Genomic DNA, 16,301 nt, shown 5'->3' with positions numbered 1-16,301 from the left:
TCTGTCTCAGGGAAAGGCAGAGGAAAACCTCCTCTGAATAAATCTTGCCAAGAAAACCCCATGATAGCTCACCTTAGGGCCACCTTAAGTCAGAAACAACTTGAGGAACACCACACACACACACACGTGTCACAGAGTGGGAATCTGCTGAAAATCCTACCAAACAACTCATTTTCTTCCTTTCTCACTCTTGCACATTAATTGTAACTGAAGAGATATTACTTATCAGGGGATGGAGAGCAAAGTAATGAAATAATTTATTTTGGGCAATTTGGATGAGAAACTAACCGGATGATATCACCTTCTGTAAAATTTAATTGGAGCCTAGTAATTCTTTCTAAATATGCATGTGTGTACGTGTTTGTGTAAGTGTAAAAATATGCACATTTTATGTAGATTTATGTTCTTCTGGCCTGGGCTCACATCTGTCAAATGCCTACCAATTGCTCTGAGCTCAAGCAAACCAGACTTTGACAACTGAGCATTCTGAGAACATCCTGACAGTAAGGGCTGTCCGACAGTGGAACACACTCCCTTGGAGTGTAGTGGAGTCTCCTTCCTTAGAGGTCTTTAAACAGAGGCTAGATGGCCATCTGTCGGGGATGATTTGATTTGGATTTCCTGCATGGCAGGGGGTTGGACTAGATGGCCCTTGCGGTCTCTACCAATTCTATGATTCTATGAAGGTTCTCTAAGAAAAAGGAAGCCGGATGTTTTTTCTCTCCTCTTATATGTTTCTTTCTCTTTAGGTGTTAAGTTGGGGAGAATCAGGGACAAAACCAGAACTGTGTAATTCTCTTCAAATTTCTCACAAGAGCTTCACAACAACCAGAGGGATGTTTAGACATGGTTATCTGTCACTGTGAAACAGCTGGATTCTCAGGGAATTAGCCAGTTACCAGTAGCTGGGGTAATCTAAGGTTTAAAACACACTGCAGAAATAATCCTGTTTGAGAGCACTTTTAACTGCCCTGACATTTAGAGACTAAATGTCTCACAAAACTACAGTTCCCAGAATTCCCTAGCATTGAGCCAGGGCATTTAAAGCGGTCTCAAACTGGATTATTTCTGAAGTGTGTTTTGGACTTAAGACATTATGGCAGGGGTGGGTTAGTACAGAGAGAGCTAATTTTTGCCTGGGCTCCCCTGTGGTGGGCCACTCCTTGGGATTTTCAGCCCAAAATTGTACCTGCATAAAAATTAGCCCCAGGATCACACCCGTTTTTTTATGCCCTGAATTGTAAGCTTATTTTAGGAGTTTGGGGATGTTTTTAAAGTGTTACCACTGTTCTGGAAAGCATTTTTGGACATATGAGGGGCAATTTTTCACCTAAGTTTTTTATGTGGCCTAGGCTCCAAAAAGGGGGACAGGTCCACCTGAAGAAGATACATTTTCTTTATATAACACTTGATACAGAAAATGCAAATGCTGCTTTTCTGATGCATACAGGTGCAACTCCAAACAGATGTTCTTCTGGCAAACCTCACTGAAATGAACCAAAATTAAGAAACAGCTCATCTATCAGAAACTGACCATGGGTGAGCTGTTCTTCTTCTCTTTTGCCCTCTATCTCTAATACAGATATTATACAACAATCCTATAAAGGTAGGCCAGTCAAGGTATGATCAGTAAGAATTAAAAGGTGTATATGTCAAACACATTGGCTACGCTGAAGTACTATATAAGGGCTGAAGTACTATATATCAACAAAGGTAATAGTTGTAGCCATATCTCTCGTTAAGTACAAAACACACAAAGTTTTCACTACCCTTTACTGACCTAATTCACTCTCATTCTGTAAAGTCTTCATTGCTAAACCCCAGAGGGTTACACTAGAGAAGAATGGGCCTTCATTATTTCTGCATTCAATAGAAGACATATGATTATTCAGTTCACTACTACAGTTGCCACCCACAGTGCTCACAGAGGAACGAAGCAAGGGAATTCCATCAGACTGCAAAGGTTCTTCCTCAGTTGATGGGTCTATTTCTTTATAAGAGCATGTCCGATTAGGTCTTTGCTGAGACTTGCTGAGCTTAACAAGATCCAAATTCAGTTTCTGTTGATTTGTACAATCATTCTGTTGTACTAGGGGCTGCACCTTGCGGAAATTGTTCAATTCACTAGATGAACTTCCACTTGGCTGGACAGGAAACTTCACTGACATTGGTAATAAAGTTACTGATAGTTCTTGTGTAAAAGAGTCTGAGCTCTGGGATTTCTCAAGATCAGAGATTTCCATTGCTTGAGTAAAATCATCTAGAGTATTTGGACTTCCATCATCATCTTTACAATGAATTTTTTTGTGTCGACGTAAAACAGCTGAACGACTGAAACATTTATTACAGGTCTCACAGTTATATGGCCTTTCCCCAGTATGTATTCGAATGTGTCTTCGTAAGTCACCAGATCCTGCAAAGCATTTTCCTACAAAAGAAGGCAGGCAAAATAGCATCAACTATGTATGCTGTATGTTACCTTGTACCTTAACTTAGATAGTAATGGTACCTTCAGTTTGTAAAATTTTTCTGACAGACTCAAATCCTTTTGCAAACAGTTCAAGTACTTTGATATAATAGGAATTTTCCATAGAATTTAATTTTGAATTAGTTAAAAACAAAGAGTGCAAAGATCAAAACCAATAATTCAGTACGATCATAAAAAAAATAAACAAATTCACTGGACAGAATCTGGATTTCTCTCAACAAATCAGCAGATTCCAGTTGAATTGGATAGGAAAGGACACCCTTTCCAAGGTGTGTTCATAAAATGGTTTTTGGGGGGGGGGGCTGGAAAAATATTCAGAGCCAGTTTTCAGATAGTGTGGAGGGCTACAAGGGTAATACCAGATTTAGTCCGCTGATTACAGTTTCTAGTATTTCATTCAACTATGACAGATAATGAACCAGGAAAACAAGGTACACTTAATAAACCCTTGATTCATATAATAAATTGCTGTGGCAAAAATTAAGCTGGAATTTTACATTTAAATCACTATTTGTATAATCATTCATAAATTTAAAGGTGGCTCAATTAATAATATGGGCTATAGAACCTTGAGGGGTTTTTTTTAAATTATGAGTCAATTCTCAGTTTGTTGAAACCTTTTAGATATTTTTCTTCTGAATTACTGCTTAGGGCCTGTCAGAATGCCCTCCTTTTTTCTTCTGCTAGTGGAACACTGAACAGATATGACCAGCACAGATTCTGTGCCTGTCCTCCTATCTCTTTTTACTGTTCTGACCTCAACATACATTGTGTTTAGCAGTATGTCTATCCAGATAGTTAACTCACATCCAACTGCTGATATAAACAAAAACTAAACTGTATTGTGGAACTTAGTAAAAAAAAGGGAAACATAGAATGGCAGGATGAGTGGCAGGATGAAGCAAAAAAGAGATGTGTGTACAAGGCCCTTCAAACACCAGAAAGTCACTAAAACTGAAGAGAACAAAGCCAGAGGGAAGAGATCTATAAATGACAACAAATCAAACACAGATACAAGGAATTAGGATTGATCAGTTGATAGCAGTTCTATAAAGAACAAATTCATAACTACACTTAGGGCATCAGACTATAACCGAAACACCATGTTGGGACAGAACATATGCTACTGACTAGGAAATCATAGAGTTGGAAGAGACCACAAGGGCCATCCAGTCCAACCCCCTGCCATGCAAGAACTCACAATCAAAGCATCCCCGACAGATAGCCATCCAGCCTCTGTTTAAAGACCTCCAAAGAAGGAGACTCCCCCACTCTCCAAGACAGCCCTTACTGTCTGGAAGTTCCTCCTAATGTTGAGCTGGAATCTCTTTTCCTGTAGCTTGCATCCATTATTCAGTATTCCAGCTGAGCCCTGACCAAAGTGGAATAGAGTGACACTATTAAAGTCAACCCTCCTTATCCATAGATTTTTTTATCCATGGATTCAAGCATCCACAGCTTGAAAATAATAAAAAAGTTGAAATTCCAATGTAGTCTCACTAAACCAGGTGCCTCCCATCCTACATCTAAGTGCAGTACATTATATTATTTCTCCATGTTAAAATTCATTTTGTTAGCTTTGGCCCAGCTTTTCTAATCTATTTAAGGCCCTTTACAGACTGCCAAAATAAAGCTGCTTCAGGTCACTTTGGAGGTATGCTGTTTCAATGATGCATGCATACTAAGAGTCTGGAAGCCACGCTAAAGCTGCGCTCTAGTCCTTAGGGCTGGATCATGGCTTTGGCGAGGCTACCGGACTCTTAGTATGACTGCATCATTGAAACAGCATACTTCCAAAGTGACCCGAAGCAGCTTTATTTTGGCCTGTCTGTAAGGGGCCTAAGTCACTTTGAATTTTCATCCTGTCATCTGGGGTATTAGGTATTCCTCCTAAATTTGTGTCATTCACAAATTTGATAAGCATGCCCCCTATACTTTCATTATTTTCATTGCTTTAATGGTATGTTTTGAAAACATGAAGAATGAAGAGGTTATTGTTTTAAATGTCCAATGCGACAACTTCATCATCACAGGAAGAGGAAATGCTGCTGAGCTGTTGGATCCAGTTACTATTATTCCACTGTCCAGAAAGTCACAAGAGCAAGCAAAACAACGACAATAAATGATTTAGGGTTTTTCTTAAAGCACAGACTTACCACAAGCCGAGCAACTATATGGTCTGTCTCCAGTGTGTCTGATCCTGTGCTTTACTAACTTTCGTGGCAAGTTAAATGACTTTCCACATTCATCACAGGTGAAAACTTTTTCTATTGTATGGTTCTTCTTATGTTCCTTTAAATTACTGAAGTTACTAAAACCTGAAATGATGTAATAGAAAAAGGATCAAGATGACTGTTTACAAGGTACAAACCGTAGATGGTGCACTTATCCTGTAACAAACTGCTTTTGCTAATGTTTTCAGCCAGTGAACTAGATATCTCAATTCTGCAATGATTCACTTTGGGTTGATAAATCTTTTCCTTCCAGTCACACACACATTACCTACTGCTACCAAACAGTATTTCCATTCTATGTTCCAATTTCAAGATTTAGCTACAGTATGTTTAGGCTGAGCAAAATTAGACTAGAGACAAGTACCTATGCTGTCAGGCTGTGGGACTGTTGATCAGGACTGCCTTTAGTCTGTTCCTAAATCATTAAGAGAGTTTATCTCCAACCTACCTCGACCACAAATATCACACAGATGTGGTTTTTCACCAGTGTGAATAATAATGTGGCGCTGGACATCACCAGATGCAGCAAATCTGTAACACAATTTAAGAGATAAATTAAATTTTGATTAAAAACCTTTCTGCAAATGGTCTTCAGTTTCTTTAAAACCTCTGCATGGTTTGCAAAACTGTGTCAGGCTTATGGCCCAGTGGCATCAATTTATGACTAGCATTTTTACATGGCCACTGTCGACAAGGCATCCACAATTCATATGACTACAAGAGTCTTCCCTTGCTCATGCATCCATAATACATGAAAGGCAAGGGACACATGGGCAGCCTTCTTAGGGAAATGTTGGTTCAAGTGACTGTTGATTCCCTTAGGAAGTTCTGGTTCAGTGCAACTGGTGCCTGTAATACTATGGTTGCATCAACATGCTGGTACCCTTTAATGTCTGATTGCATGAACTTTTAAACATATGAACTGTGGGTAAATATCAAAGAGGGAACGGCTGTATTCAGCACTTGTCCACCGTAATATTTGAAAAATCTAGATGGCTGCTGTTCTGAAATATAAAGAGAGTCTAATGACAGATGTTGCCAAAAGTCTCCCCAGTTGTAAACACTGTGTGCTTCACATTCACAATAATCCATCTAGTTCTCCCACGGCATTATATAGTTCTTTAGCCTATCCTTTACCAGGAATAAAATGTACACATTCAAATGTACATACAGCTACCAATTGCAGTTAAGTTGAACAGAATGAAGCAATAACAGTTTTACAAGCGAAGAATTAAAAATAAAAAGGAGAAAGAAGCAGAATCCTCAAAATTTCACTAGAAGTCTTATTTTATATACATTATTTAAAGTGAGTAGATATTTGGTAAAAAGCTAGACTAATATATGAAATCTTTACTCATAATTTTTTGAATAATAAGGTTATAATTCAGGACAAACACCATTTTAGGAGAGACGTATATAAAAAATTGTCATTGCTATGAGCTGGATGTTATCTTTTCTTGTAATTATTTTTTAAAAATTCATCTTCTTGGATTGTTACTCAGTTGACATTGCTGTGCTGGCAACTGTTCCTTTCACTGTTGATCTTTCATGGTTGCACTGACTTCACTGACTTGACCTACTGGAACATCAAAGTTATCTGCTCTAGCCTATCTAAAGTCAAAATAAACCAATCAACCCCTAGGGATCTATTTTGATTTAATACATTTCAGAACAGTGAATGTAGTGCATTATAATACCAGGCACAGACATCACATTTCCAATTCTCCATACCATGGTTAGAAAGACTTACCTCTCTTGCCTTAAAAGAAGACTATCTGGTTTCCTCAAACTAGTTTGCAATAACTAAAAATTAGGGTGGAAAGATTGCAAACCGCATGTTGATCCTATTTTGAAATGACTGCTCAAACTAATTTTAAAAGTTTAACATCACCAAGAAATGGCTTATTTAAGATGTGTGAGGAAAAGGAAGAATACCAATTCAAGCTTGTTGCCTGCTTCCATTTCTCAATAATCATGCTTTGAAGGGTTGGGTAAATGATATCTCATTCTGGCTAATAACACAATACTTATGCAGAAGTTTCACAGTCATACGAACCTTTTCCCACAGATTTCACAAATGTAAGGTTTTTCACCTGAATGCCGACGTAAATGAGTCTGGAGATTTCCTGCCTACAAAGAAAAGGAAAGGTCTCAGCATAAGTGATCTAACCAAGTAAAGTTGGTAAAGGTTTATGACTGGAAAAGAGGATCTTTTTCTAATTCCAAATATTAAAAATGTGGCATTTGCAAAACAAATCTTCCACTATTGGGACTATCACTTAGACTAGACATTAGTAACTTTGCAACGGTATTCCAAGCCTGACATTATGCTCTTCAATCTACCCAAAGCAGACTCAAAAAATTTAACACTGAACTTCCAAAGGCAATGCCCGAAATCTTTGCTGCCATTTTGCTTTTCTTAAAGACTTTCTAATAAAGAGCCCGAACAGACAGGCCAAAATAAAGCTGCTTCGGGTCACTTTGGAGGTATGCTGTTTAAATGACACTTGCATCTTAAGAGACCACAAGCTGCACCAAAGCTGAGCTCTTGTCCTTAGGACTGGAGCATGGTTTTGGTGTGGCCTCTGGCCTCTTAAGATGTGTGTGTCATTTAAGCAGCATACCTCCAAAGTGACCCGAAGCAGCTTTATTTTGGCCTGTGTGTTTGGGCCCAAAGATATACTGAAAGATGTAGGTCTTCATTTACTGAAGTAATGTAAAATGTATCTTTAAATTAACCTGTCTACAAACAAACACTAGCACACCTGCAAGCAAAAATCAAAACCAACAGACAGTAAGGAGAATATTTATGAATAAGGATTAATTCTAACTCAGGTTATACTTCATGGACTTGATTTCACTTCAGATGTCACTGATAGATTATTAATTAACCATGGAAAAATCCCAACACTACTCAAGAACGACAGGGCTACATAAAAACATATGCAGAGGGCAGGGGAGGCAGATTTTCTATGAACTTGTTTATCAACCAAAGAGATTAAAATATATTTTAGAATTGGTTATCTTGTCTGATAGTTTCTGCCGCATTCCCAACAACTGTCATCAATATTACAATGTGTGTCCAGTACAAGTGCCAACTTCATAGGTGGCTGACTTGTAAACTGGCACAGAGGCATGTAAACCAAAATAGACTCAAAGGAACAGTTTGAAAAAAATGTTCTTGAATTCATACCTGTGAGAAACATTTCCCACAAATGTTACATTCAAATGGCTTCTCACCTAAAAGAAGAAACAATAATGTTTTGCACTTCTAACAGTTTCAGCTGAATACAAATTTAAAATATTCATTAAGGGGTGAGGACAGTTGCCAGCAAAAACGTTCTGAAATGTATATTTAACTAAATATAAATTTGCCTAAAAGTGAAGTTTTAAAAATTGGAAGCATCCCTTAAGTTGTCAGTGTAATAATCATTATACAGTCCATAAACCTCTGACTTGGCAGAGGTTTCTAGTTTACTTCCTAGTTTTAAAGGACATCTCTCCTGGCCCCAAAACAGCCAGGAGGGGCACAGCAAAACTGAATCCCTAATGTCCTCAGAGATAACGGGCATTTTTAGGTTTTTTTAATTAAAATGCTCATTAAGGGGTGAGGACAGTTGAAAACAAAAACCTTCTGAAATGTATATTTAACTAAACCCTCCCTCAAATTGGAAGGGATACTGGAGGACCCTTAGGGATCTTCAAACTGGCATTAGGGCTGTATGCAGCTAAATCCTTTTGTACATATTATTCTGATGCAAGTCTCGAGAAGTTTAAATGGACTTATTTCCAAGTAAATGGGCACAGAATTGTGGCCTTAGGTTACCAGAGGACTCCACAGCTGATATGGGATTTGCAGACAAATTTCCTTAATCCTAAAATTAAACCTTCATCCAGTGGAATGATCCAGTTCTATAAACATTTTAGCATGAATGTTACACAGTAAGAATATTGTATTTCAGGAGTAGGGGAAAAATAAGTAAAAATCAAGGCTTTTTACAAATCACTTTCCCTTCCTTTTCAAGTGTTGAAAATTGTTAACGGCAGACAATTGTAACATTTTACAGATGTATGCCAAAGAATGAAAATGTATCTTGCTGTTTGTGCAAAAGCTGATGTTGGTGGTGATTTTGTAAAAATGGAAGTGGTAGCCCTTTTTAAGATACTTGCATATATTTACAGTGGTGTGTAAATTTTTAAACACACTGTCTTGGATGAAGATTGTCTGATCAACATCACAGAATCTGAGTGCTGAAGGACTGACATTATACCATTTTACCATGTGCCTCCATGTATTGTATGTTTCTTCTCAGTTTTTCAGACTGTGTTCTATCTACCTTTTCATTTTGTTATTAAAAATTGCTCTGGAAGTTTTAAATAACTATACCTGTATGAGACCTTATGTGGAGCTCCAGATTGCTTGGATGTTTAAAAGCTTTTCCACATAACGCACATGGATACTGTTTCTCTGCAAGGAAAATCTGTAACTGGCTACCTGACTCAGAAGCTTCCTCTGATGGTACAAGTTCAGCACTTTGTTCCAAGCACTCTGAGCTAACAAGATGTTTAGCTTCAGTTTGTTCAGTAGCTCCAATGTTTGTCCTTTCCATGCTACTTTGCACTTCTGACTGCATTTCCCTTGCAGTGTCTTCATCTGGAGTACATTGTTCTGCAGACTTCTGAGACCGTAGGAAATTTAGTTTTTTAAGATGAATTGCCTTTTTAAGCCTCATCTGTCTGGTTGGCTGTGAAGAAGTGTCATCTAAATCTTGATCCTTGGGACACTCATTTAAGGGCTGAGCCAAAAAGGTTGGTGGTAAGTGATCAGATGATTCCAAAACACATTCAGATTGACTGATGGAACATGAATCATTTTTAACTGAGTTTTGTTCTGTAGAGGCACTACAATCAGAGGATAGTTCTGGTGATTTCTTCCTGTCAGGATAAATATTTTGCTTGTGGAACTGTTTGCTGTAAAAATTGCGGAGTTTGTAATGACAAGTTGGCTGTTTAAATGAAAGACCCGTGCAGTCTGCATCTCTGGAATCCTGCTTTTGGTTGTTTAGATTATTAGATGGCATATGAAGTGCAATGGATTGTGACTCATGTAGATTATGATCATCCAAACCTTTACAAGGCTGCTCACCTGATGAACATACATTCAGTAAATTAGCACTATCACTTGCACGATTCATATCTGGAGCCAAAGTATTTTGCAATGAAAAGACACTGTTACAAGGCATAGTGGTTGGCTGTTCAACAGCTGTGGTGGATTGCAAAAAGGAGCGGCACATGTTCAAAACATTCTGCACTTGCAAACCCTGTGCAATATCCAACAAAGTTTGTACATTGTCCTGGTTGAGGTCAAGATGAGACGTGTACATATAGTCCAAGATCTGTCCTATGCCACCTACATTTTTAATATCCAAGTGGAAGACATCATTCTTCTGACCTGAAGAATTTTGAAACAGGTTCCTAGGAAGGAAAAGTGAGACTCTTTAGAAAGATACGAATACACATGAGACATACACTCTTAAAATTACATTTTGTAGATAATATAATAATCAAGACAGCCAGCATGGTATAGTGGTTTGAGCGTGGCACTATAACTCTGGAGGCCAGGATTCAGTTCTCCACTTGGCCACAGAAACTCATTGGGTGATCTTGGGCCAATTTTACAGCCTAGATTATAGCCTATTTTAAATGATATGTGAATGTTTAATTGCATAAACTCCAACATACAGTAAATGGTACAAATTACAAAATTTCTGAGAAACTTTGAATAGGCAAATGCTACTATATAAGTGGCAATATATTTTACTACGATGCAATGGAATGTCAAATTGTAAAAATATCAGTAACAATCCCTCTCTTTTAATTTATGATCAGTCAAGGAGTCTTCTGATTGTGCAGAGCACATAATTTTTAGCATGCTGTAAACTGCTTTGAACCCCATTATTGGGAAAAGGCAGGATATAAATGAACAAAATTAATGAATAAATAATTAGATTTGACTTATTTTGGGGTGGTCCTGTTTCTCTGCCATAATGATAGGGATGGGGCAGCTTAACTTCAGTGTTACACAGAATAACCATGATGTTTTATTTTTTTAAAAATTGAGAGTATAAACTTTACTAAATTTTAGTAAAAGGAATAAATAATAATATGATTAGAAAGTAACTAGAAAATGAGAAATTCAAAGATATAGCCATGTTAGTCTGTAGAATCAGTATGTAGAGAGATTTTATAGCACCTTGAAGAACTGAAAGAAACAAGTTGGCAGCATGAGCTTTCGTAGACTTAAGTCTACATGCATCTGAGGAGGTAGACTTAAAATCTATGAAAGCTCATGCTGCAAACTTCTTTCTTTCAGTTAATCTCAAAGGTGCTACAAAATCTCTTTACGTAGAAAATGAGAATAATATATGGTTTGCTGGTGACTTCTTGGACAACAGTGAAATGGAATCAGACTCACTGTCTTAGCAGGTCAACATATCTTGTGAAAACTGGATCTTTCAGGTATACAAAAAAGAAAAGAAAAAATGTATATTCGAACTGCACTGGGAATCAGTCCAGAAGCTAGAGCAATGGACGAAATACCAGCACCACATATTCATAGAACCCAAACCCAATCAGCAATCATATTTTGAATTAAGGCTGCTGCCACACTGAAGAATAAATTACACCATTTTTGCTGTTAGGGCTCCATCCTATGGAATCCTTGGATTTGTAGTGGCGTGAGAGCTCTCTGAGAGACAAGACTAAATATAAAACTATGGCCTGTTACAGACTGCCAAAATAAAGCTGCTTCGGGTCTCTTTGGAGGTATGCTGTTTAAATGATGCATGCACCCTAAGAATCCGGAAGCTGCACCAAAGCTGCACTCCAGTGCTTAGGAATGGAGTGTGGCTTTGGTGCGACCTGCAGACTCTTAGGACCCATGCATCATTTAAACAGCATACCTCCAAAGAGACCCAAAGCAGCTTTATTTTGGCAGTCTGTAACAGGCCAATGAGTCTAAGAATCCCATAGCATTGAGCTATGGCAGTTAAAGTAGTGTTAAACTGCATTAGTCCTACAGTGCAGATACAGCCTAAGCAAAGTTTCAGACCACCACATTACAACAGACTAATCTGGAGGTTACCAGACCCCAGCTTTCTGAGGCTAGTCTCTGTCTGTCTAAGGAGAGTCACAGCTAGTGTACTGGACTAAGCAAGTAAGATAACCTGCATGTATAGTGATCAAGATGATTCAATAAGCATGCCCAGACTATAAAACTATCCCTTCATGTGCAGTGCAACCTTATTGTTTAATTTTTTATCTGTATCCCACCTGTCTCAAAGCATGGGATGCACAAACTGAATAACACTCAATATCTTTCTCCATATTAACTATTAATAAGCCATTCCAAGCATTAAGTCAACCCTTCCACATCTGATGAAAACAAAAACATTACTAGAATGTTCATGATACCATATCAAAAACTTTATAATGTTCTCAATTTAATAGTTCATCTCAAAACAGATGAAACAAAATTGAATCCTGTGGGACACACTGTCCCAAAATTGAAATATCATGGATAGCTCTAGCAACAGGCCACCTGGGATAAAATGCTGCTGCTTAATGTAGATTGATCAATGTAAAAAACACCTTTAATCCAGGACTTGATCCTTGATGAGAATGTCAACCTGGCTTGCATAACAAAGACCTGGCTGTATGAACCACGTGTGTGTGTGTGTGTGAGAGAGAGAGAGAGAGAATGAACGAGAGAACCTCTCCCAGTTTTGTCCACCTGGGTTCACTATATAACAGCAGGTGAGACCTGAGAGGGTGGAGAGGTGATGCCCTGACCCACAGTCTGCTGAGTTCAACTGTGTGTTTTTGAAATTGCAGGGACATAATAGCAGTTCTGTTGGTGTATAACCACCCTGCTGATGGACAATCTCCTTTCCTGAGCTGTCTGAATTGTTTGCCATGGTGGTGTTGTAGTCTCCCTGACTTGGTGTCCTGGGAAACTTCAACATCCATGCTGAGACTCTTTCAGGATCAGCTCAGGATTTCATGTCCTCCGTAACAACCATGAGTTTGTACCAAGTATTATCTGGTGCCATACACGTGTGGGACACAATTTGGGCCTGGTTTTCTGTGCTGGGTAGGATGATGGTGATTTGGGTGTGGAGGAACTTTCCTCGATTGTGTTGCCATGGTTAGATCACTAGCTAGTGGGGTTTACACTCACTGGGATTTGGATCCTCTGATTAAGATGGTCTACCTCAGGAGGCTTATGCATACAGATTCATAATGGCTCTTGGGAGGTGCCCTGTTGCCTTGTCAGGTGATCCTTTAGAAGGCCTGGCTGATCTCTTCAATAGTAAAATGTCCAGGGCAATGGACATAATCACTCCCAAGCATTCCCTCCCATGCAGTGGAACAAGTGATCCCTCTGGTACACTAGGAAGTTGGTGACAATGAAATGAGTGGGACAGAGACTAGAGAGCTGAAGGCAGAAAACTTGGAGCATGTCTGACAGAACACAGGCTAGAAAGTTTACTCACTGGCAGTAGTGGCAGCACAGTTATTCTTCTCTGCCACCACTATGTCTACACAGTGCCACCCATTGGAGATAGATCATGGAGTCAGGGGCCTTTTATGTTTTGCCACACAGAAGCATCATATAGACCACTTCGCAGCCTGCTGTGAAGAGTCTGTACAACATTCTGCAGATAAAATCATTTCAGATCCACTCTGACTTGGATGCTGTCATTTATACAAGTTCAGTGGATGTAACTGTGGCTCCTGCTTGTACAAGGTAATGGATTCATTTTAATTTGTGCAGCCTGAGAATGTGAACAGGATTCCTGGGGAAGTAAGAGCCATCAAACGTGTACTGATCCTAGCTTATAAAAGTAGCCAGAGGGGACTTGCTGAGTGGGTAAGAGGTGTAGTGAATGCCTCGATGACACAGTGACATACCTGAAATATTGGCTAAAAGCAGCTAAGACATTTTTATGTGCTTTGAAACAAACACTTTTGACCACAAGCATGCAGTCACAAAGGAGTCCTTGAATTCGTTGATCATGGAGTTGCTGAAGCAGATGACAGCTGTGGCTAGCAAAAGTGTCCATGTCAAATTATGCTTGAATTACCTAAAAAAACAAAGCAAAACCTCAGTGAAGAATGACTTTATATATGCAACACAGTCATGGGAAGGGGACACACACATAATAGATTTATTATACAAAACTTGGGCCTGTTACAGACTGCCAGAATAAAGCTGCTTCGGGTCTCTTTGGAGGTATGCTGTTTAAATGATGCATGGTCCTAAGAGTCCGGAGGTCGCGCCAAAGCCACACTCCATTCCTAAGCGCTGGAGTGCAGCTTTGGTGCAGCTTCCGGATTCTTAGGATGCATGCATCATTTAAACAGCATACCTCCAAAGAGACCCGAAGCAGCTTTATTCTGGCAGTCTGTAACAGGCCTTGGTGAACTAAAGAACAATTGTTTAATTAAAAAAAATGTCCACAGCACATTGCAGACACCAGATTTGACATTTCAACATACCACTTAAAAATGCATCCTCTTATGGAGTGGGTCTGAAAGTTGTGGTACCCAAGCCTAAACTGTATTTAGCCATGAAAACTAAACCCACATTTTTAGAGAAAGTGTAACTCATCACAGGCCGAATCTCTGCTCCCCAATCGCCCTTTAAACTGACAGAGGACTACCTCCGTTTTGTCTGACTTAGTTCAGTTTGTTCATCCTGACAGTAAGGGCTGTTCAACAGTGGAACAAACTCCCTCGGAGTATAGTGGAGTATCCTTCCTTGGAGGTCTTCAAGCAGAGGCTTGATGGCCATCTGTCAGGGATGCTTTGACTGAGAGTTCCTGCATGGCAGGGGGTTGGACTGGATGGCCCTTGCGGTCTCTTCCAACTCTACGATTCTATGATTCTATCCTCATCCAGTTCATTACTGATAATAGGCTCCAGTTTATGGAAATAGACAGTTCCACGTTTTTAATTCTTTAGGGTTTTTCCCCCAAATACTTTCAATTAGTTCCATGGCAAACATTTTTAGACAGCAAGTCCCTGTCTTTTCTCTTGCTAGCCTTGCTGTTGTGAGAGTAAGGAAGCTTCCTGCCACACTTTCCTGCAGAATAGAAAGGCAATGAGATTGTTAGGGATGTCTTATTGAGGAGGGAGCAAGCTTGTTTTCTGCTGCTCCAGAGAACAGGACCCAGAACAATGGATGCAAGCCAAAGGGAAAGAGATTCCACCTCAACCTTAGGAGGACATTCCTGACAGTAAGGGCTATTCGACAGTGGAACAAACTCCCTCGGAGTGGAGTGGAGTCTCCTTCCTTGGAGGTCTTTAAGCAGAGGCTGGATGGCCATCTGTCAATGGGGATGAATCACAGAGATGGAAGAGACCACAAGGGCCATCCAGTCCAACCCCATTCTGCCATGCAGGAAATCCAAATCAAAGCATCCCCAGCAGATGCCCATCTATCCTCTGCTTAAAGACCTCCAAGATAGAATCAGAGGCCTGTTACAGACTGCCCAAATAAAGCTGCTTCGGGTCTCTTTGGAGGCATGCTATTTAAATGATGCATCCTAAGAATCCAGAAGCTGCACCAAAGCTGCACTCCAGTGCTTAGGAATGGAGTGTGGCTTTGGCGCGACCTCTGGACTCTTAGCACCCATGCATCATTTAAACAGCATACCTCCAAAGAGACCCGAAGCAGCTTTATTTTGGCAGTCTGTAACAGGCCATAGATGCTTTGATTGAGAGTTCCTGCATGGCAGAAAGGGGTTGGATGGATAGCCCTTGGGGTCTCTTCCAACTCCATGATTCTAAAGCAGTTTATTACAATGTGTAACCTAATTGCCCCCAACAACAAGTTGGCTACTCACACTTGTATGTGTGTCTAACTCAGACACACCTGGGATGTGGTTCCAAATAAACCCATAAGGGGCATACATACCTGGACCCTCTGAGAAGGTGAGCCCCTGCTTCCTTCTCCTTGCTCTGCTCAGCCACCCAAGATGCCTCCTCTTCCCTTTACATCATGGTTTCCCCCAGCTTCCATAAGACACATATTTAGAGTCTGGGTCCATGAGGCAGCCTGGTCTTCTCTCTATTTAAAGGAGAGAGAAGAAGCAGGGCTCAGCTTGCTCCATCCCTTCTGCTCCCTGGGAGGCACAGTGGGCCAAGGCAGACTCTTCTGGGGCTCCCCTCATAGGCTCAGCCCAGGTCCCACTTCAGGAAGGGAGGCAGGGAGGCAGGCAAGCCTCCATTTAGGCCCTCTTTGGTGGGGCTCCAGGCGCCCACAGACCGGAAAGGGCAGGCCTTCATTGACTACCATGTTCTTATAGTGCCGCCATTCTACCTTAACAGCTCTAGCTGCCTCCTGTTGCATGCTGGGATTCGCAGTTTAACGAGGGGGCATTTAGAACGCTCAGCCAGGGAGCTCCTAGGCCTCACTGGACTACAAATCCCACAATGCAACGGGAGGCAGTCCACGCCAGACAAACAGGGCTTTAGAAGATGAGGCTTCTGGGAGATGAAGTCCAAAAGCTCTT

General features: G+C 40.1%; 1 protein-coding gene across 2 annotated transcripts; it reads right to left on the bottom strand.

The window, feature by feature from the left end:
- Window positions 1-1,391: 1,391 nt before the first annotated feature.
- Window positions 1,392-16,036, bottom strand: ZBTB49 (zinc finger and BTB domain containing 49). Of its 2 annotated transcripts, none has more exons than XM_089526901.1 (8): window positions 15,704-16,036; window positions 13,696-13,868; window positions 9,110-10,197; window positions 7,916-7,962; window positions 6,779-6,852; window positions 5,171-5,253; window positions 4,645-4,806; window positions 1,392-2,428 (listed from the first exon to the last, which is right to left on the bottom strand). In XM_089526901.1, exons 2-8 carry the CDS (start codon window positions 13,845-13,847, stop codon window positions 1,773-1,775), a joined length of 2,262 nt encoding a protein of 753 aa, XP_089383027.1. In that variant the 5' UTR covers window positions 13,848-13,868; window positions 15,704-16,036; the 3' UTR covers window positions 1,392-1,772. The 2 variants fall into 2 exon arrangements, with proteins under 2 accessions (XP_089383027.1, XP_089383028.1); XM_089526902.1 differs by having other exon boundaries at window positions 9,218-10,197.
- Between the last annotated feature and the right edge of the window lie 265 nt (window positions 16,037-16,301).

Source organism: Sceloporus occidentalis, unplaced genomic scaffold (assembly GCF_023333645.1).
Source record: "Sceloporus occidentalis isolate IW3139 unplaced genomic scaffold, rSceOcc1.0.p SCAF_5, whole genome shotgun sequence".
Lineage (NCBI taxonomy): Eukaryota > Metazoa > Chordata > Lepidosauria > Squamata > Phrynosomatidae > Sceloporus > Sceloporus occidentalis.
The sequence above is the reverse complement of the archived record's forward strand: the minus strand, read 5'-3'. Positions and strand labels throughout refer to the sequence as shown.

Excerpts from the sequence above, each read along its gene's own strand:
- ZBTB49 (XM_089526901.1), bottom strand. The coding sequence starts at position 13,847 with ATGGACACTTTTGCTAGCCACAGCTGTCATCTGCTTCAGCAACTCCAT. Across the intron at positions 10,198-13,695 it reads GCTTTTAGCCAATATTTCAG|GAACCTGTTTCAAAATTCTT; the intron begins GTATGTCACTGT and ends TTTCCTTCCTAG. Across the intron at positions 4,807-5,170 it reads GTGTGATATTTGTGGTCGAG|GTTTTAGTAACTTCAGTAAT; the intron begins GTAGGTTGGAGA and ends ACATCATTTCAG.